Here is a 22,194-nt window from a genome sequence, read left to right as displayed (position 1 = left end):
CAATATAGAGGCACACATTCACCAAAAACTGCATTTATTGTATTACTAAAACATTAAAATATTAATTTTGTGCCGATAGGAGCACCTGTACATAAGCACATGCCCTACTAATATAAAGTGAATACCGTTCTTGTGTGAAAATAGATATTATCAGAAATCTTCTGAACGGAGTTATTGAATTTAAAATACATAGATTTTGGGAACATTCATGTAAAACAAGTCTGATAACAAAATTGAAATTGGTGTATTGAATTTGTAGATTACAACACATGGGATTAGTAGTAGAATTTGTGTTTTGTTAAAACTACAGGGGCTAATTGGTTTGTATAGAATGTAAAGAAAATGTCACAAATCCTAAAGGTATTGTTAGTCTTGAGCATCTTTTGAGTACACCTCTGAATTTGAACAAATCAATATTACCGGTACAGTATTTGAGAGACTATATTCAATTCAATATGCTATTCTAAAAAAATGTCAAATTAAAAAATGTTGTTTTTTGCAATGTACAGTTTTGTGTATGGTTTGTCAGTCTGTTAACCTCAGCGTACACTCACAATTAATAGTAAGTACCAGCAATTCAAACCACATTTTCATTTTATACATGTATAGTTATTTTTTATTTTTTAAATATTGTTGTGTTTTCATGTGCAAACAAAATGACCTGTTACATGCACCATGAAAAAATTACCCAAGTTACAATAAATATCACTACTTGTATTTTATATTGGAAAAAAAACTGTAGTGATTAAATTTACTAAAATATTCCTTGGTCATATCACTCTGAATATCATGAGTTATCTACATGAAAATGTAGTTGTCCAATCAATTTGTTATGTTCAAGTTAATACAATGTACTTGAATTCCAATGTCAGCTTGTGTCACCCTTCACAAAATAAGCCTCAAGTGTCGGTCAAAGTCGTATTAGGAGTTTTCTAAAATTGTCAAAGGGCACTCAATTATTTTCAGCAAAAAGTGTACTTTTCATTTAAATTCAGTAACAGGTGCCAAATTCATGTAAACATGGTAAGAAAAAGGTCTTAGAAATCATCACGGCTATAAGGCAACCTTACCTCTAAAAGTACCTTTGAGAGGTCATGCATGAAGCTGATTGACTGAATCTCTGTAAGCTGCTTTGATCTCGCCTAAGACGAATGTGATCACATTTTGTAGCATTGAGGGAAACCTACAAAGTAACGCAGTGTGTTTTTCATTTGAGATATTTGAGACATAGCAACTTTAATGAACATTTGTTCTTCCTGATTCAAATGCTCTGAAACGCTTGTGAAAATAAAACTGTTTTCAGTATATTGGATGTAACAAGGTATGTTTACATCACATTACAGGCCATAATATCAGGTTTGTACAAGTATGTACGCATTTAGCGATTATTTTAAATGTAGTGTTTGGTTTATAACTAACAATGCTACCTGTACTCATGTAGGTTTTGTCATATGACGATTTTTAGTAAACAAACACTGGTTGCTAAGAAAAGGTAAATTGAATTTGTTTGGTCAGTTTTCAGTGAATGGTCAACCTCAGGGACTTTATTATAAGCTCATTGAACTGCAGGTTTGTTTTGTTATTTAAAAAGATCCTACTGTACATGTCTGTACCACCAAGTAGAGAGTGTAACCATTTTGTTCTTTAGTTGCCGTTTTTCAACATTATAGAAATAGCTGTCATTTGATTTGAATGTTTATAAACACAAAATTTCACCAAAGTCACCATCACTGGCCATCTTGTGAATCTTCACTGCTATATTACCTCACCATTACTCAACACTGTGTTGAAGGACAGTGACTTTTCACTCAAGTCATTGTGACTGCCGTGTTCAGTGTAGATTGATATTCATAACACAACATTAGCAAGACAAACAAGCATTCTAACATTCCATTCAGCTTGTAACTTCTTGGAACTAGAATCACAAACGTGTAATCTTTTGAATGTTAGATTTCAGCACTTAATATCTTCCCATATTTAAAAGCTAGTTGTAGGTTATGTGATCAATGTTTCATAAAGGCAAACCCTGCAACATAACAGTAAAATTCTTTCATTTCTGGCAACACTATGTAGTACCATATTTTTAGCTCCGTTGTCAACTTTGCTGAACGAAGCTTATCATTTGAGTGATTGTCCATTGCCATCCGTTGTCGTCTGTGTCAATATTTCTTGAAAACTACAAGCCTGAATGCTTTGATACTTGGTGTATATGTACCTTGGGTGGACCTCTTTTAGATTTTTTGATTTCATGATGATATCTTCAATCCTCTAATTTTGTTGAATATTTTTGTCATTTTTGGTAAAAAGTGATATTTTTTACTTCTTCTTGAAAATTGCAAGTCCAATTGCTTTGATATTATACATATACCGATAGGTACCTCGAGTGGACGTCTCTCAGATTTGTTCATTTCATGGTGACTATCTTTAATTTTGCTGAATACTTTTGTCATTTTTGTAAAAAGTAATATTTTCATCTACTTGTTAAAAACCAAAAGTCCAATAGCTTTGATATTGCATATATAGGTACTAAATGTGGACCTCTCTCAGATTTGTTCATTTTTGATGCTATCATTAATTCTCTAATTTTAGTGAATATTTTTGTCATTTTTGGTAAAAAGTGATATTTTCAAATTCTTGTTGAAAACAGCAAGTCTGATTACTTTCATTTTCTATTAATATCTTCAGTTTTTTAATTAAAATGTGTATTGCTATCTCAGTCGACAGGCTGCTTGTTAAACTTAAAAAAACAATTATGAAAACCAGTAACCAATAATAAATTATGTTCACACTAAGTCAAAAATTAAGTTACAGCAAAATGTTAACCAATATTTTGACGACTGGAAAGCATGTGATTGCGGAGTTAACTCATCGCCTGCTGAAGCTTTATTATATTATGTATAACAACAATGCATAATTATTCCTGTAGACTTTCAGCATTTGATGAAATGTCTGCGAGAACTCTACTCAAAGTAACGCTGCATGTTACTGCAAAATGTTATGTGTATAAAATGTAGATTACATGTATGTATTTAATCCCATAATTGTATATTTTTGTGCATACAGCTCGTTAGAACTTGTCTTTTTCAATTTTATAATGTTCCGCACATACAGCATAATACATGGAGTAAAACTTGACTCAACAGCAATTAAGGTAGCGGGATAGTTTTTTGGCATGAAAAATGTAAACATCTATAATTGGAGTAAATTTTACAAAAACCTGTACAATCTATATATGTTTGGAAAGCCCTTGACTTGTACTTGTACTTGCAATTAATTCTATAATTCAAATTCAAAAGCAAATGATATTATATGTAAAATATTAATGATACATGAACATTTTTGTTTTTTTCAACTTTATCATTTTATAAACATACACATGGAGATATGACAAAATTAATCTGTAACTCCCTTATTTCTATCTTAAATGTTACCAGAAATACACTGTTACCGGTAATTTTATTTTGGCTTAGCAACCAAGTACCATTGAATTTAAAACTGACTGTCACATGACCACTACTGGACATCATTCAATATCTCAGATGTACAATATATGTATATGTCATTTGATATGGTACAACCCTCAATGCATACAGACATACTGTTATATTGTATTTATCATTCTTAGTAAAAATTGAGTTACCGTAATAGAGGCACTGACATTTTTTTTTTTCATAAAATTCATGGAAAAGCATTATCATGTTTTAAAAATAAATTCTGTTCCTAATTCTATCTAAGGCAGTGATTATTTCAAGTTTACATGCAATATGTTGAAAGCATTTAAACTAATTTTTGGATCTTCTGGTTGCTTAGCAATAGCGTACGTTTGAGCATGGTTAGTTCATGTATTTATTGTCCTTAACTTTGACCAATAACAACAACAATCTTCTTCAAGTGGCAGTTCATTGGCCTTAGCCTTCAGCTGGACCGATGATAGTATAATATCTGTATATATTCGTATACGTAGAACAATATCGATGTGTGTACAAATGTATATACAATGTTGAAAAATATGAATATGTCCATCTTGAATGCTTGAAATTATTAAGTCTGTTCGTACATCTTGAAGCAGGGAACCAGGTAGTTTTAGAAAATGATAAGTTGAATTAGAAAATGAATTTGGTCATCGATTCTGACTACATTAATTTTCTACTATCGCACAGGTGGTTAAGAAAACTTAAATTAATCAATTTGTACATTGAGTTGGCGATGCAGGAGCCCAAATTGTTATGGGTCATTAAGCCATGAACTTCCTGGTTATTTGTGCAGTTATTGATCAGTGGGACTGTCATTGAATTCTAATGGCTTGACTACATTGTTATATATACCTTCGTGGGGGTAGGAATCAATTTATTGGTTAACTTCCTGGCATATCAATATGATTGATGAATTCTGAGTACTAATGTCAATATTTTTCCCATTTATTTTCCAAAGGAAATGTTGAAATATATCTATTTTGTCATAAATTAACAATGAAATTTAAGAAATATGCATAAAAATATGCAAAATACGGTAAGGTGGGTAATTATTCACTGGGTTTTAATTTAGCTTATTTCGCTGACTGGAAAAATGCGCTAAATTAAAACACAGTGAATATGTAATATTTAGCATAGAACACATTATCCAAATAACGAAACCGTGAATTTAAAACCCACTGAATATGCCTGAAATGGTAAATCAGTGAAATTTAAACCCAGTGAAAATTAGTCATTTTACAGTATTGCACTAAATGGGGTAAAATAATGGTGTTTATAGAATGGGGTAAAATAATGGTGTTTATAGAATGGGGTAAAATAATGGTGTTTATAGAATGGGGTAAAATAATGGTGTTTATAGGGATAATAAAGATAGTTTTCAACGATATTAACATTCATATTGGCTAAAATTGAATATTGAATATATAATTGACACCAATTAGTATACAAACAATGTACTTCGTATCGGTAGTAGTATTTGGAGAATAGTTCTGACTTCTTACATGTGTATTAATAGATCTGCATTGTTAGAGGATGGCCCCTACTTGTATGAGTAAAATTTATTGAAATGCTGGTAGTAAAAACCCACAAATGCTTGAGAAGTAGAAGATCAAATCAATCTAGTTAACAACTTATGACCTGGACAGGATTTCAGAGCAATTAATTCACTCTGCCCACCGCATCAATAGTTCTACATGTATGTGCAGTAGCTGACATGATTACGTAACAGAGCAACCTGAACTTGTTTCTATAGCGACAATGAATTTGTGAGATTCCCAATGGATAGGTGGCCATTTTGATTTGATCTTTGGTCACAATGCATACAAATTAGGGCTCTTAATTTAAAAACTTTTGCTACACTATTTTTTTTTTCTCACAGGAAGGGATTTAACCAAATCTCAAGCAATTATTGTGTCGATAATACGTTATCTCCATCCATCATTAATATCAAGCAAACATACAAATGTTATAAATAAAAGTATCAGAATATGCACTTATCGTTATTCATTCAATAGAAGCATATACATTTCATGCGTTGTATATTGAATCATTAAGATATACATTTCCCCCATAGAAATACATCTGTACTTTACAGTACATCTGATACTCGGAATAAATACGATTTATACATCAACCATCAATAAAGAGAGGTCAATACAGGTATGACGCGATGTGGAAATTAAAATCTTAAAATTAAGCTGCGTTTGTATGAATCTCAACTCTTGATTAATTCCCATCAAACTGTTCTGTGTTTTTACGTGACTACATGTACATGTATGTAGAGTATATATCTGCACTTAAAATAAAACTTTATCAGATGAGGAATTTATAAGCTTTACTAAAACTTATTGGTTTTAGTTTGTTTGCTCTCAATCCAAGTTTGTCATCTACTGGGATTTCCTACATGCATTCATGTGTGCGTACGTGCATGCATGTGTACTTGCATGTGTGTGTGTGTGTGTGCGTGCATGCGTGCGTGCGTGTGTGTGTGCGTGCGTGCGTGTGTGTGTTTGTGCGTGCATGTGTACCTGCGTGTGTGTGTGCGTGCGTGTGTGTGTGTGCGTGTGTGTGCATGCATGCATACATGTGTACGTATGTGTGTGTCTCTGTTCCACTGATATCTCTAGAATCAATTATCAGATTTCAATGAAACTTGGTACATATATGCTCTATGATAATGCACAGACCTGATTAGTTTTTGGTTGAAATCTATGCATAATATTAAGGACACATGAAACTAAGCTTTCTTTGATTGTAGATTTGTGTATCCTCTAGGACATGACATGGTGAATTTCTCACTCAGTCTGCATTTTAATGCTAGATAAAATGTTAATATGAATTATTATTTAATTAACAGAAAGATACATGAACTACTTACAAAATTAATTCAATCTAAAATCATTTTTTAAATTCACACACAAAAGTCCATTTTTCATTGCATTATTTCATTGTTGTACAAACTGTTATTTTTACCACAATTATTGGGCTATTATTATTTGTTTTCACTCTGAACTTACTAAACTGTTTTTCACTACAGGGATGACAATCTAATTATACTAAATAATGTTTCCAATATAACAATTTTACTGGCTCCTTGGAATTAATTTGTCGTAATTTGTGGGGAAATATAAGCACAATTGTTATTATAGGAAATAATAATTTATAGTGAATGTAAAATTGTAGATCTTAGTTGAAACTCCCTATGAGAAAACACATCATGTATATTTCATTGTTTATCACAGTGGGTAATAAAATACTATTTCAATTTCAGTCACAGTATGAACCAAAAATTGCAGATTTTTTGCGTAGATCAATTTGCTTGCATACAATGATAATATGATAAATGTAACAGATTTATTGATACATGTATTTACTACACAGATCCGACTACTTTAAATGCTACTTAGACACAAGTTTTGAAATGCATTTGACTCCAAAACTCAGAAGCTTCACAGTTCAAACTATAATTTTAATTTTTAAATACCCTGGAAAGATGTTCTACTTGGTTCTGTGGCTAATAAGGTGGTCAAATTCCATTGACAGATTACCTAAAGTTACCATAACGGGTCATGGACCTTTCAAACTTTGGCACACACTGGCCTGAAGCTATCATAATTTTTTTTTTTTTTTTGAGCAAAGTATTTAAAAAAATTAAAGTGTTTTAAGGTTCCTTCAAGCACGGTTCCAGTACAAACCGCAGAATGCTATTTATTAATTTATTGATTTGAAACTAATCATACATGTCGTCATTGGTGACCATCATTAGATTTTTTCACTTTGAGTACTGTGCGAGAGATACCAAGACTGCATTGGTGTAACCATGGGAACATCACATCTTTTCTGAATATCGGATAACAAGAGTTTTATAAATTGATTTTGCAATAAATTTATGTCGGAAGCAGCACATACTAATGAATTATTATTGCCTACTTTTCACACGCATGGTTGTAAAATATTTTATGATGAATATTCGTAGATGACCAAGCAGAGCTGTTTATGTAGGTGATTGTCTATCTTTGTCTGTCCATTGTTTGTCTGTCAACAATTACATTCTTATCTTCTTCTACTAACTCAATTGCTTTGATACTTGATATCTTTAGTTCTTTATTTTTTGTGAATATTTTTGTCATTTTTGGTAAAAAAATACTAGTTTCATCTTCTTGAAAATTATCTCTGTCAGATTGCTTTGATACTTGGTAGGTAAGTACCTTGGGTGGATCTCTGTCAGATTTGTTTGAAAATTATCTAGCTCAATTGCTTTGATACTTGGTAGGTAAGTACCTTGGGTGGATCTCTGTCAGATTTGTTTGAAAATTATCTAGCTCAATTGCTTTGATACTTGGTAGGTAAGTACCTTGGGTGGATCTCTGTCAGATTTGTTCTTTTCGTGACAATATCTTCAATTATCTATTTTTGGTGAATATTTTTGTCATTTTTTGTAAAGACGAGCACATGTATCCATGTACATTGTACATATACTTGTTATAATGTGTTCCTGTTCCTTTGAGTAGAATATACATGTATTCTCTATTGGAACTTGTAAATTGGTCTTACGAAGTAACAAAACTGACTCTATCCAATAATTCCTCACCAACATGTACTTTTTTGAAAATATTAGTTGTGTAAGACGACAGTTCCTGATATTGAAGCCTTTAAAACTGTTTTTTATGTTCAAATTGTAAATAAAGTTCTGAAGTTGAAAGGTGTGTAATGATGTCACAATTTTTCTATAATTAAGAATTATTGTGATATTCTGGTGTCAACTAGACTTACTTCGTGCAGATTTTTACTGAGGGTCGCCAAATCATTTCTGTCAGTCAATGAATCCCAGCCAATGGCTCAACCTCCAATTGTGTCTGTGGCACACACACTAACTCATCCAAGTCAACCCTTTTTAGTGTTCAATCCTGGTAAAACATAAACTTGGCTCTACCATTCATGGTGACCGGTACATAAACAAATTTTTACCCAGAGACGTCACCTGTTCAATAAAAATAATATTTATTTATTTATTTCACCAGAATGACCATTATAACAGAACTTATAAACAAAATACAATAGTAGTAATTCCGGTGTGAACCATGGAAATAGTCCTTATGGACTAGTCCAGTCCATGTCCCAGACTGTCAAGTAGAAATTTACAATTTACTAGTAAAGGAAAGGAAAATTAAAAGGTAATCTATATGGTTTAGATATAAAAATGACTAAAATATTATGTGTAATAACAATATAAACGAACTACTGGTACAACGAATTTATATGCAGAAAAGAGAAAATATGGCTGCAATGTCATTCATGATTGATGCTGTTCCATCTACTCTTCACATTCCCCTTCAAGAGTGTTGGCTCTTCCATTTTTATCAATTTTTTTTTTTTTTTTTATATCTTCTTGATTTCAAAAGATATAAAATCTACTTTGGCTGATATAATTTTGCATAATTTAATTAATCAAGTGTGTTCATATCGGTGACATTTCATGAAAGTCACTGTTACTTGATGTGTTAATAACCCTGGTGAAATTATTTATGTTTTCTCTGATTTAAAAAAATTCACCAAATTGTGTCACAAAATTAAAACCATTTATCGGTTTTCACCTGTGCGTCACACATTTTGTTGTTGTTGCAATTGCGCATACCAGTGAAGTGCACTACTTATAGTAGAATGGAGAAAAGTTTTATTGTGTTCCAAAGATTTGTTATTTTGTTACAGAGGTTGCATCAGAATCCTAATCAGTCCTTTAATGCCTGTACCTCTATAACTTTGTTGTACATTTCTTTAAAAAAACACATTTATCTTGTCTAAACTTAACATTACAGAAATCTGAACTGACAAAAAAATTATTGAGAAAAGTTTAGTCTAAACATTTTACATTCCTCATGATATTTAGCAATTCTAAAAAAGGAAAATAGACAGGATTCAATTTATACAGGTTTCACAAGAGATAAAATGTAGCATGTAATAGTCTTGGATGACATGAAAAAGGTTACAATCCAGATGAATAAAAAAGTACACAAGATAAGGAAGTTAGGTGGGTGTTGCTGTATATGTTATTGATATGAACTATGCAAGCAGTACTGGAATGTCGTCACTGCCCATAAAGAAATAGTGAGTAATATTGTAGCAATGCAGATTTCACTAGGGTCATCAAGACTGCAAGTCATTAAAAATTTGACCCTTGCAAACAAATATGAAAATTTAATAATTTATAGCATTGCAGGTACAATGCAGGCTTTCAGAGTAAGTTGATAGAAAAAAACTACATTCATTGGAAATAAACTTGTACTTTCATAGTGAGAAACCCTAACCAGTGAAGTAAAAATAATTTAGACAGTTTATCTACTACCTCGTCACCCCGAGTTTCTAATGGTCAAGTCTTTGGAATGTTATTCTTAGCATTTTTGAGCACATGTTGCTATGACAACCATAATATTGACAACTTATAAAGATGCTAGGTATTCACACATACATGCATGTTAATATTTGGTACATCTTTTTTCAAATTAGATAAAAATATTTGGGTTTTGAGTTTTTTCCTCCGATTTAAATATACACCCCTACCCATTACTGTTTCTAAATGGTTGCCAGGGAATTCACAAAAAAATCCATGTAACATAAAAACAAGTTCAGGTACTCCTTGGTTTTGTCATGCACTATTATATAGTTTATTGGTCAGCATATTATCGCAAATGTAAGTACAATTTTATTTTCCCAATTAAATTCTACCCCTGTTAGTAGTGAACTACTCATGAACCTCAAATACTTTATTTCAAGTACATGTATCTTTAAATTGAATTAACCCCATGAAAGAAGCACATTGATGCAAGTCACAGAGGCTGTCATGTATAAAGTATATCAAGTATAGTTCATTTCATTGTGTTATTTCACAATGGCACTATTCCTGATAGATAAGCCACAGATTTATTCCACACCAGCTATTTTGGTACACAAGCTTCATGCGATGTTTGCAAAATAAAATACACATGTACATACTGTATTATCTATATTTGTATCAGTGTGAGAGATGTGTCTATGGCAAAACTAAGTTATATTTTAATGATCCAGTATACATGTATAAATACAGTATTTGCTAGATACTGTAAAATATTTTTTTTTAGCTAGAATTAGTTTTCGCTGAAAAGACTTTTTTGGTGTTTTGTATGGAGTTTATTTTCATAGTTTTAATGAGTTGAATATAAAATATAGGAATAAAGGTATACTCGCTGGATTTTATTTTCACTGAATAACCCTTTCAGTGATGAATTTTTGCAATTTGTACATCCAAATTTCAATAATTGTCATTTAGATTTCCATTTCTTTGTTAATTAAATTTGCTTATGTTTAAAATAGGTTCCATATAATGTATGCTTTTTACCCAAAATTAGAACATGTGCTGCACGATAACCACATCATTTGAACATTAGAACGTAAACATTTTCTACTTTAACAAATTATATTTCCCAAATTATTTTGAGTGTGGCAATCATTAGGGTATGCTTTTCGTATACCTGTAGAGTGAATAAGATAGCATTTTCAGACACCAGCTACTGGTATATAGTGCATTTATTATTCCCTTCATGACAAAGTTGCCTTTATGAAAACCCATCAGAAGATTATGGTATGAAATTTAGGAAACAAATATTGCTCATTTAGCCTATTTTAAATAAAATTGAGTTTCAAATATTTGTTATTATTTGTAACATCTAATGTGATGCTTAAAGAGGAACCGATACTATAAATAGGGGCAAGATGGCCACTGCAATTAGTATGCGAATCCGAACTAAGCCGCTCACATCGTAGTGGGAGCTCCGGGAATTGTGCCATTTACGATGTTTTGAGATCAAGCTGTGATTTCAAATACATTTCTATGGGGGGCTTGAATATGTACTCTGGAGATTACACTCATCTGGTTGGGCTTTTGATGTATAAATGTTGTTGTTTTCGGTCGAAACATACTGCGACATGAAGAATTATGAGTTTAAAATGGCGACTAATGTATGCAAAATACCTGTCAATCATAGTTTGAGTAAGCGAGCATAATAAGCATTCATTTACTTAGTGGACAGAGGCGGAGTTAATTACTCATGAGCACGTGGTGCAATCCATGAGATTGAGCGGTTCCCCTTTAATGTTTAAAGTTTACTATGGTATTAAATTTCACAGACAGGACAGTGGTTTAACCATTAGAACACAACACTGCTCTAATTGTACTTTAATTTTTACAATTTGATACCATAAGGGATAATGGTCAGTTTGAAAATGGGGTGTTCACTTCTATCAATAGTATGTTGTGATATGGCTTCTTATCTCAATGTTTATTCATGACAAAAATGGAACTTGTCACCAGCGTGTACTGGATGTAATTAACTGTGAGCGATGAACATTTATAATAGATGTTATTGTTTGCATCAATGGAGCTAACATTCGCTCATGTTTCAAGATCTGAACTCTTGCCAAATATTTTGTAAGTTGACAATTGTTTGACATGACCCATGTGAAATATACAACCTATGTGTATTGAAGTGGTTGTAGTACATGTAAGAGTAAAGTATTTAAAATGCACGTGTTTGGCAAACTACTGTCAAACTGGCATGATATGATAAATGCTTGGCAACCCAAATGTAACCATGATAAATTGACATTCCAAGATAACCTTAATGAGCCCCTGATATTCAAGGTAAGCATTATAATACTTATCCCAGGGTAACCATAATATAGTCCTGTGGTTCCCGGGTATCCATGATATAGCCCTATTGTCCCAGGGTATCCATGATATAGCCCTGTTGTCCCAGGGTAACCATAATATAGTCCTGTGGTTCCCGGGTAACCATGATATAGCCCTGTTGTCCCAGGGTAACCATGATATAGCCCTGTTGTCCCAGGGTAACCATGATATAGCCCTGTTGTCCCAGGGTAACCATGATATAGCCCTGTTGTCCCAGGGTAACCATGATATAGCCCTGTTGTCCCAGGGTAACCATGATATAGCCCTGTTGTCCCAGGGTAACCATAATATAGTCCTGTGGTTCCCGGGTAACCATGATATAGCCCTGTTGTCCCAGGGTAACCATGATATAGCCCTGTTGTCCCAGGGTAACCATGATATAGCCCTGTTGTCCCAGGGTAACCATGATATAGCCCTGTTGTCCCAGGGTAACCATGATATAGCCCTGTTGTCCCAGGGTAACCATGATATAGCCCTGTTGTCCCAGGGTAACCATGATATAGCCCTGTTGTCCCAGGGTAACCATGATATAGCCCTGTTGTCCCAGGGTAACCATGATATAGCCCTGTTGTCCCAGGGTAACCATGATATAGCCCTGTTGTCCCAGGGTAACCATGTTATAGCCCTGTTGTCCCAGGGTAACCATGATATAGCCCTGTTGTCCCAGGGTAACCATGATATAGCCCTGTTGTCCCAGGGTAACCATGTTATAGCCCTGTTGTCCCAGGGTAACCATGATATAGCCCTGTTGTCTCAGGGTAACCATGATATAGCCCTGTTGTCCCAGGGTAACCATGATATAGCCCTGTTGTCCCAGGGTAACCATGATATAGCCCTGTTGTCCCAGGGTAACCATGATATAGCCATGTTGTCCCAGGGTAACCATGATATAGCCCTGTTGTCCCAGGGTAACCATGATATAGCCCTGTTGTCCCAGGGTAACCATGTTATAGCCCTGTTGTCCCAGGGTAACCATGATATAGCCCTATACAGTATTTTTGCTGCCATAGACAGACCATTTGTCATTTAAAGTTATGCACTTACAGCAAATACAGTTTAGATTAAATCATGCATTAAATGTAGATCCAATCTTTTATGCACTGTTAAATAATACCAGTAATTTATTGATATGGATTCTTATAGATCATTAATCAAGTAACTTTCTTGTCATGTTTTCTATGGCTTCTATTTTTCACATTTTGTTTAACATTCAAATGTCTTTCAATGTTCATTTCCTAGAAGACATTAATGAAGAAGCCATAATTTGTAACCAATCTGTAATTTTGAGTGTCTGTCTTTTCTCTGCAAATTGTAATCCAATTGGTTGACAAATTGCTGTACTCCGTATGCTTGGGTACTTGTTACATGTACATATGTGTATCATCAAATCAAGTTATTGCACTATCCTTGTGTCTTCTGGTCGAACACAGACTTGTACATGTCTATATGCGATAACTAAGGTTCTTCCACAGTTGTATCACTTAGTAAATTATTCTTGGTCAGTGCATTCGTTCACTATCAGAATTTATTTATACAAGTCTCTGTGCATGTATATAGTATCAGTATATGTTTTAATTTAGCAAAAACTAAAATTCTCCATCTTGTCAAGTCTTACTAATTTTTCAGCAAAATTGCTTGCAATTTCATTTTTGTGCTGTAGTGAGGTTTCCGCAGCAATGGAGCTCAGTTCATTTCAAGTCTTCCTGTAAACAACTCACATCAAGTTTCCTATCAGCTTTACAGGTCACTATTTATCCCCAAACTAGATATATGTGGCTATAAATATTACAGCAATTATTTTAGGCTATACCGTAATTATGATAATAAATTGCTGATGTGTCTAGAATTTGTCCATGAAAGATGAAATACGAAAACACAAAACAGGAAATACATCGATAACCAATAAACTAACTAGAACAGAGTCAGCTGACTTTAGTAGAGTAATGCAATAGTACATGTACTTTAGTTGTACATTTTAATGAGCTGATCAAGTATTACAACATTCGGTTCTGTGAGTTAATCTTGATTATTGCATACCAGGCTATATCATTCTAAACAGCTGCCTACTTGACCTGGCAGGCTTTTATTTTCCCTAACAGGAAATCATTTTTTAAATCTGATTGCAATTTATTCATTCATAATTGAAGTCTATGATTAAAAAAAACAAACAATCACGCATTTTCTATTAGTACATGATTCAACACATCAGTTGATTTTAACGTCTGAACACCAAGTGTTAAACTGGTCATTTTGTGTATAGTATTTATGTGATCCACTGTACATGCACTGCAAGTAACAAAGTATAAATTTCTTATCATCCTTACTTTGCCACATGTCGTATATCTTTATAGTTTGAATACAAAATCTGAAGACACAGTATTAACCATTGCAAATCGTCATTCAATTTTCTTGTAATTATAAAGTTAATGGAACTTGTAGTGACATGTACAAGTGAAGCCTGAAGTCATGGGATCATTGACGGGAGTAGACTATTACTCCTGAAAATGGCACGATTGTTGGCCAAATAATGGAGTAAACATTCCCTTTGTTGGCAGAACTCTATTGGGATGCTGGTATGCTAACAATAATTGAAACTTGTAGAATTATTTCCTGCAATTTGCACAAATTCAGATCATCAAATATTTCACATACTTGTGAATAAAGAATCGAATACCACTTTAGAAATTATTTCAAATTTTGTTGATAGTGGCAAATATTTATAGTTTACAGTGCATAATGGAGTATCTGATTCCTTACACAACTTAGACAATGAATATATTATTTGAAATAATGGAGTATCTGATTCCTTACACAACTTAGACAATGAATATATTATTTGAAATAATGGAGTATCTGATTCCTTACACAACTTAGACAATGAATATATTATTTGAAATAATGGAGTATCTGATTCCTTACACAACTTAGACAATGAATATATTATTTGAAATAATGGAGTATCTGATTCCTTACACAACTTAGACAATGAATATATTATTTGAAATAATGGAGTATCTGATTCCTTACACAACTTAGACAATGAATATATTATTTGAAATAATGGAGTATCTGATTCCTTACACAACTTAGACAATGAATATATTATTTGTAGAAATTGAAATGTACTGTCGGTGTACAAATGCATTTTACACTTGTTTGTAGTCAAGACAACATCAAAGCAAATATCTGATTATTATTATTTTACAAGAAATCAGGTGGTCTAACTAATACAGTGAAGGGCATAAAACTGTACTTTAAAGGGCGGTGGTAGTCTCACTTCACATGTGCGTCATTTTTGTTGATAAACATTAATTCTCCCACAATCCAATGCGCTCTTCTAATGGGAATCACAAGTACGAGGTTTGACATGGGTGTGACTTGTACTAATTACCATCAGTGACTCCTTTGATACCTTCCAACCATCTAAAAAACATCTAATTAAAGATTGGTAACATCTCAGTTTGCACTCGTTGATCTGCGCAACAGTCAAAGTCACCATCTTTGTTTATATAAAACCCATATATCTTGTGCATATGGGGGGGGGGTGCTACGACTACCGCCCTTTAGCTTATACATGTAGACCTATTTATAAAAAAGAAATCAGCATCTTTTATTCAAACTCGAAATTAATAGTGGTTGGCTCAAGCACTAGAGATGCCTACAATCATAAAATGCATACATGATTCACTCATGGTAAAAATGACAGAGGTTCTTCCTGAATTGATAATGTTGAACTAACTCGTTAATATTAATTAAAACTAACAATAAAGTTGCATTACAATTTCTGGATTGGTCAATTTGTAATTTAAATTTTGTGTTTATAAAAAAGCATATTTATAAAACATGTATAAAGATCACAGCTTTATGCCCTTCACTGTAAAAGGTTAATAGTAATATAATGTATAAAGGTTTTATGAGAAAAAAGTAACAAATATCTGATAGGTTCCCACTTTCATTTAATTGCGTGAATTACAGTTTGAATTTATTTATAGCATAGTGCATGTAAGGTTGCAATTGACAATCTGAAAATGCAACATGAAGTGGTACTGTGTAAAATAAAATTAATAGAATAATCACTGTGTAGCATCTATTTTTCCACTCAAATCAAATATGATCAAAAAATGATCTGTCAAGATTATATGCATGTGTGTCCATCAAAAGACTAAAATCTGATTTAAATTTGGCATTTCTATGCTTCATAACTTTTATTAATAAAATATTGTCAGTCATCTGAATGGTAATTTTTTTTACATTGAAGTTTATAAAATTTCACTGATCTGACCAATTTAAATTCAAAATGGCTGCCATTGTGGGTTAAATTGCCATGGGGATAATTGTCATGGAAATGAGCTTGATTACCCATTCATGTTCAGCTACATTTTCAACTCACTAGACAGATAGTTAAAGGATCATGAGTGGCATTTTTTTTAAATTTGTTGGATCCTTCTGAATTCTGAGCCTTAATGAATGGAGATAAAATGTACATGTATGTAAACAGCTGAAAGATGAGTTAATATGAATTGAAACAGAAAACAAAAATTAGCAAAAAATGCAGCTCGTCAAATATTTTTTTCGTGAAATCATCAAGGATCATATACTGTCCGAACATTCATTTTACTTCCATAGCAACCAGTTACATTGTAGTAACTTGATATTTTCTCAAACACTTCAGCAAAATGCTTGTAGTTCATGCTTGACGTACATTCATTTGCTCAATTCCCCTTGTATCCCTAACAACCAGATTCATATGCATATGCATGTATAACAGCACAGGAGCAGAAATAAATATTTCATAATTTCTCTTTATTTTGAACCAAATGAAATAATTTTCTCTTGTTTACAATCCTAATCCAAATCTTAAGTAAAATAATGAAGGTTTGTTTTGTGGAAAATGACAACAGTTGATTTTCCTTTCAGATGGTTATTTTCAGCTTTGTCTGGTGATGTATTCATTTTTATTGTCATTTTAAAGCGTGATGGTCGTCATGCAGCGCGTGGTCGAATTTCATGTAAATAAACAATGTATTTTACACGCGTTGTATACGTCGCTATGAGTCCCATATCGAACAGGACGCAGCTCGACGACTACCGCCCTTTTAATTTGGATTGAACGCCTAAGTCAACTTTCATCACATTTCTAAAATTTTAAACTTACAGCAAATCATTGACAGCGGTGTTAATAATTTTATTTAATTTATTTTTATCTCTATTCCAGATTTGAAAAGAACTATGGCAATACTTTTAGACAGTATTTTAGGAAGATTATCAAAGTTAGAAAAAAAAGTTGATATGGCCATCGCCAATGGTACTCTTAGTATTCAACGCAATATTTCACATAATGAGAGTCACCATCAAGCAGAGTCAAACCTACAAGTTGTGCCAAACAGTGAAGAAAAAAATAAAACTTTTAAAGATGGCTTAGTTGCAGTTATTGAAAAGCAAACAGAAGAAAAGCTACGAGCAAGAGGTTAGTATCGTGAAAGGTCAAGGGTCATAATGAAAGTTTGAAGCATTTATGCTCTTTTGAAAACTATTGTGTCACCTTTATAAAGCTTTTGAACAGTTATTGCAGCTCATTGTGCACTGTGATATTGTTGTGTGGTGCTTCTCAAGATCCATTGAGGGAATAATGCTTCTTAATAATGCTTCACTTGTCATTGCGAAAACTCTTGAAATTTACCTGAACATGAGAACGAAAGCAATATTTTTGCATGAGACAATGCTTAATCAATTGATTTACTTTTCTGGGAACTTATTTAAGTTACCAATTATTTGTTCCAAGAGCAACACATATGTGAATTAAAAAAAATGCGTATCATGTTTTGACATTTCTCTCATTCTAAATTAATAGCAAATTGATTAAGTGTTCTACTGTTTTGAATTCTTTAGACGTTAGCTCACAGGAATGTAACAGCAAATGCTATGTGTTTTGCCAACGAGAGGTGTATTTAAACTGACCAGTAACTAATTTTTCAGGGCCGAGTTATATATATTTCATCTTAGGGCTAAATAAAAATTTACGGTTCTGTAATTAAATTTTACAATATGTTCTAGGATGTGTGATTTTCAGGTCATTGAGATTGACCATGTAGCATTTATCAGACTTTTAGTTAGTCCCCGGTCAGGCGCAGCCTGAAAAGGGGACTTCTAAATTGAGTTTTATTTTCCGTTTTCCATTTTCCGTCTCCAACATTTTCTCAGAAATTCTGCAGCAGATATCAATGAAACTTGGCAGGTTGATAAACAATAATTTTTACTATGCAAAATCGGAAAATCCTAACTAGGTTTTTTCACGATTTACATCCAAAATTACCTCAGCAACATTGACAGAACAACTGAGCATGCTCAGAATAAATTGATTCGGTTAGATTCAGATTCATGAATTTATTGATGCCCTGTGTAACCAATCAATCTTTTAATGATCAGCAATTCTGTAAATGACAAATTTTTGCAAAACTTGAGATTTGATGATTTGAAGGTCATTTTCTTTAATTCAGAACACTAAAAGAACAGACCATATAAAAAGCTCTTAAAATATCTGACAAAAGTAAAAATCATGAGAAATATACAGTATAGATATTATTTTATGTTAGCTCATTATATATTCATACATGCCTGTTAACAAACATTGACAACATTCAAAGCAACACAACTCATGCAAAACTTTTTGATTGATTTGCAATTGCATGTTTGACAGAATTTCTTAATGTACATGAAGTACACAAATAATGTGTGCGTGCTTTGACAAATTTTGACTAAACTGCGAACAATGAAACACAAGGAATTGTGAGAATGTTATACTTTAACATCTTAATCTTTCACCACTAGACGTTATCGCCCAAAATTTTCTGCACTTTTTTTTTATATTCTTCAATATTTCTAGAAAAGAGCCCTAAATTTGGAGCCAACAGATAAAATCTGGGTAAATTATCAGTTTTTACTCAAAAATTTTGACTATTTTTGTCCCAATCGTCTGATGAAAATTGAAGACTATAAACGTGACTATCGGTATTTTGTGAGTTTTTGAGAAGAACAGGTGGTGAAATAGGACAACAATAGGGCTCAGATTTCTTTTAGTGATCTGAGATGTAAATGAAATTTCATAAATTAAGATTGTGTGATTTACCATGAAAATCGTCATGTAATTTTGTCTATATGTACCATATTTGCTGTATTAAAAGTGAATACACTTATTATGTGAATGAAAGACCTGTGTCTGTATTCAAAATAAGTTGTATTTTGATGATCCAGTCGGTGTAAAATATATGCAATGCAATTGTTGGTCCATGTGTTCACTTCCAAATATTATTGTTTTGATGTCAGTTTAAAAATAAAATGTTTTATTCTGTTGGTACAGATTTAATCATGGAGCCTGATCTACCCTGCCAGTATTCTGACAAGAATCTACAAGAATTTGTTCATTGTAGAGGGAAAATAGATGTAAGATTCTGCTTTTTTCATCAATTCAGCTTATCAGCATTTGCAATTTTAATTTAAGGACAGGTGGAGGTTGAAGTTTCATTAAAGAGATTACATTTCTTGTGCACTTGTTTTAATTATCCACAGCAATTTAAGTTGAGCAATTGATGAATGCAATTGTTTACTAATGCATGAAATTACAAATATTGTTCAGTCTTCATTAAATATTGAATTCCTAATTCTATGAGAGAATTTATATCGCAGTGAACATTGTCTGTAAATTGAGTATGGATAGGTGTCTGCATTATATTATGTAGCGGCAATAGATGCATGTTATTTGAGTTTCTATGTAGCTGGGACAAGATATCTTTCATTATTGTGTATATTAGTGAGGTTTGTTTTTAACCTTTGAGCTTTGACCTTTTGAACGATAAGTATCTTTTACAAAATATACCTCTGTCATCTTTCATATTATCAGACAAATTGATTATTACCTGCAACCAATTAAAAATTAAATTACCCAAAAACAATTTTAAAATGTTATGCTAAAATTATTGTTTTGTCGTTTCTATAGTGGATGGGAAAATACTGGCATACAGATTCGTGTTACAAGCATTATGGCGTGGATGGATCAATGTGTTCTATTGCTATTTACCTTAGTGAGGTGGGTGTGTGTATTTTAACTTCACTTCACTTACTTGTTGTTACTAATGTGTAATCATGGATGATAAGACTTCTATGTACATACATGAAATATGTACATGTGTGAAAGCCATAGTGTATTGCATGTATCCCACATGACAAACAAGTGGTTTTATATCTTGCCTGTTCTCGTTCATAGGTGAGTAGGGACAACATTAAAAGACTGATGCCTGATAAAAAATGTAATTCCTTTAATGCAAGATTGGGGGCTACATGCAAGTTTCTGACAAAATTATTTTAATGAAAAACTGTAAAATTATGAAGTTATTTATGTTCCAAAATATTGTTTATTATTTAACTTGCAAACACTGATCAAATGATAAACTTATTATGAAAAATTGGTGTTACACTGAATATTAGATAACATTTATGCTGATAATCAATATTAAGGAGATGGAAGGGGATTTAAGGAATTAAAGTTTGTTATCCTAAGTGGATCTTTTGTTGTCTGTTACAAATCGAGAGTATTTACCACAAACTTGTTGAATATAGTCACAGTTAGCAAATTTGGTTCTAATGAGAAACACAGCTATTAACACAGAAATGTTCACCTATTTGAAAGTGGTCTGATGAAAAAACTGTGGGTAACCTGTATTTTGATCTATTTTCAATGTAAAATAGCAACCAGAGTAGAGCTTTTAATGTTATAGAAAAATCATTAAGTCATGAAAACCAGTTCTGGCAACCACACTATTTTTGTTTATTTTAAAGAACTTTTTTGCAAGAAAATAACAAGAATTTGTTGTGTTTTTTAAAATGTTTTAACTAGTTTGTTGTGATCATCCTTAAGATGATTTACAATATGCATATCAAACTTAAAAAAAACTATCATTTCTCAAATATAATAGATTTTGTTGACAATAGACAAAATGCTAACTATTTTTGTCCCAAAAAGCATTGAAAATTCATTAGTTTCTCAGATGTGCCTGGGTTGCTTTAAATCATCATGCATCATATACTAGCCATTTCATTTTTTGAGGCTTTCATCAGTTCATGTGTTAATTCTCATCTAATATGCATTCACAACCAGTCTTAAATGTGGACTGGTCAAATTCCGTCTAAACAAATCTTATTTGTACAGTTATACAATCAAACATATTATCGGTAACTTTTATTTATTCATGGTATCTTAAGACAATGTACAATAACGTCTGTGATATTTATGTCTTGTTTATCTGTAAATTTTAGTACATGTTTTTATTTCAATGTCAGTTTATGGATTATTCATTCCTCTAATACATCATTCTAGAATCGCGTCTGTTATGCTTATGTTTTTATTTCAATGTCAGTTTATGGATAATTCATTTCTCTAATACATCATTCTAGAATCGCGTCTGTGATGCTTATGTTTTTATTTCAATGTCAGTTTATGGATTATTCATTCCTCTATACATCATTCTAGAAACACGTCTGTGATGCTTATGTTTTTATTTTAGATTGAAAACTGGTGTCCTGTGCTGCCTTGGAGAAAAGGTGTTCCGAATAATTTGCTAAGTGATCCAGAATCGGAAATGGTAAGGTTTCAATATATACACTTTTGACAAACACAAGTGAAAACAATCATAACAAAATATCACAACTGACTGAGAAAACATGCATTCAAATAAAATCAGCATCTTTAGTACATTAATATAATGGATCATCAAAATCGATCATTTTTTTCTTTCCAAAACCAGGTCTTGGTCTTGTAAGGATGGATTTTGTTGAAAATTAGTACATGTGTTTTGAGCATTGTTTTTTTGTGAATAAATTTACGATTCTGCAATTGCTTCATGTGAATGAAATAATCTATTGTGCACTGCAATTCAACCAAGGTCATGACTAGTTCAAAGCGATAATTTATGCTAATTTATTCAGAAACAAATCGTCATGTGCACA

At 32.5% G+C, this 22,194-nt stretch overlaps 1 protein-coding gene across 2 annotated transcripts in view; it reads left to right on the top strand.

The window, feature by feature from the left end:
* Nucleotides 1-22,194, top strand: part of LOC100366560 (alpha-1,6-mannosylglycoprotein 6-beta-N-acetylglucosaminyltransferase A-like) — an 80,380-nt gene that overhangs the window by 20,167 nt on the left and 38,019 nt on the right. For both annotated transcript variants that reach the window (XM_085496033.1, XM_085496032.1), the window contains exons 3-6: nucleotides 17,411-17,662; nucleotides 19,553-19,635; nucleotides 20,189-20,278; nucleotides 21,753-21,830. In XM_085496033.1, the coding sequence (XP_085352159.1) occupies nucleotides 17,411-17,662; nucleotides 19,553-19,635; nucleotides 20,189-20,278; nucleotides 21,753-21,830 (503 nt within the window). The remainder of the gene's footprint in view (nucleotides 1-17,410; nucleotides 17,663-19,552; nucleotides 19,636-20,188; nucleotides 20,279-21,752; nucleotides 21,831-22,194) is intronic.

The sequence above is a fragment of the Saccoglossus kowalevskii genome, chromosome 22, assembly GCF_978046115.1.
Source record: "Saccoglossus kowalevskii chromosome 22, keSacKowa6.1, whole genome shotgun sequence".
NCBI classification, from domain to species: domain Eukaryota; kingdom Metazoa; phylum Hemichordata; class Enteropneusta; family Harrimaniidae; genus Saccoglossus; species Saccoglossus kowalevskii.
The sequence above is the reverse complement of the archived record's forward strand: the minus strand, read 5'-3'. Positions and strand labels throughout refer to the sequence as shown.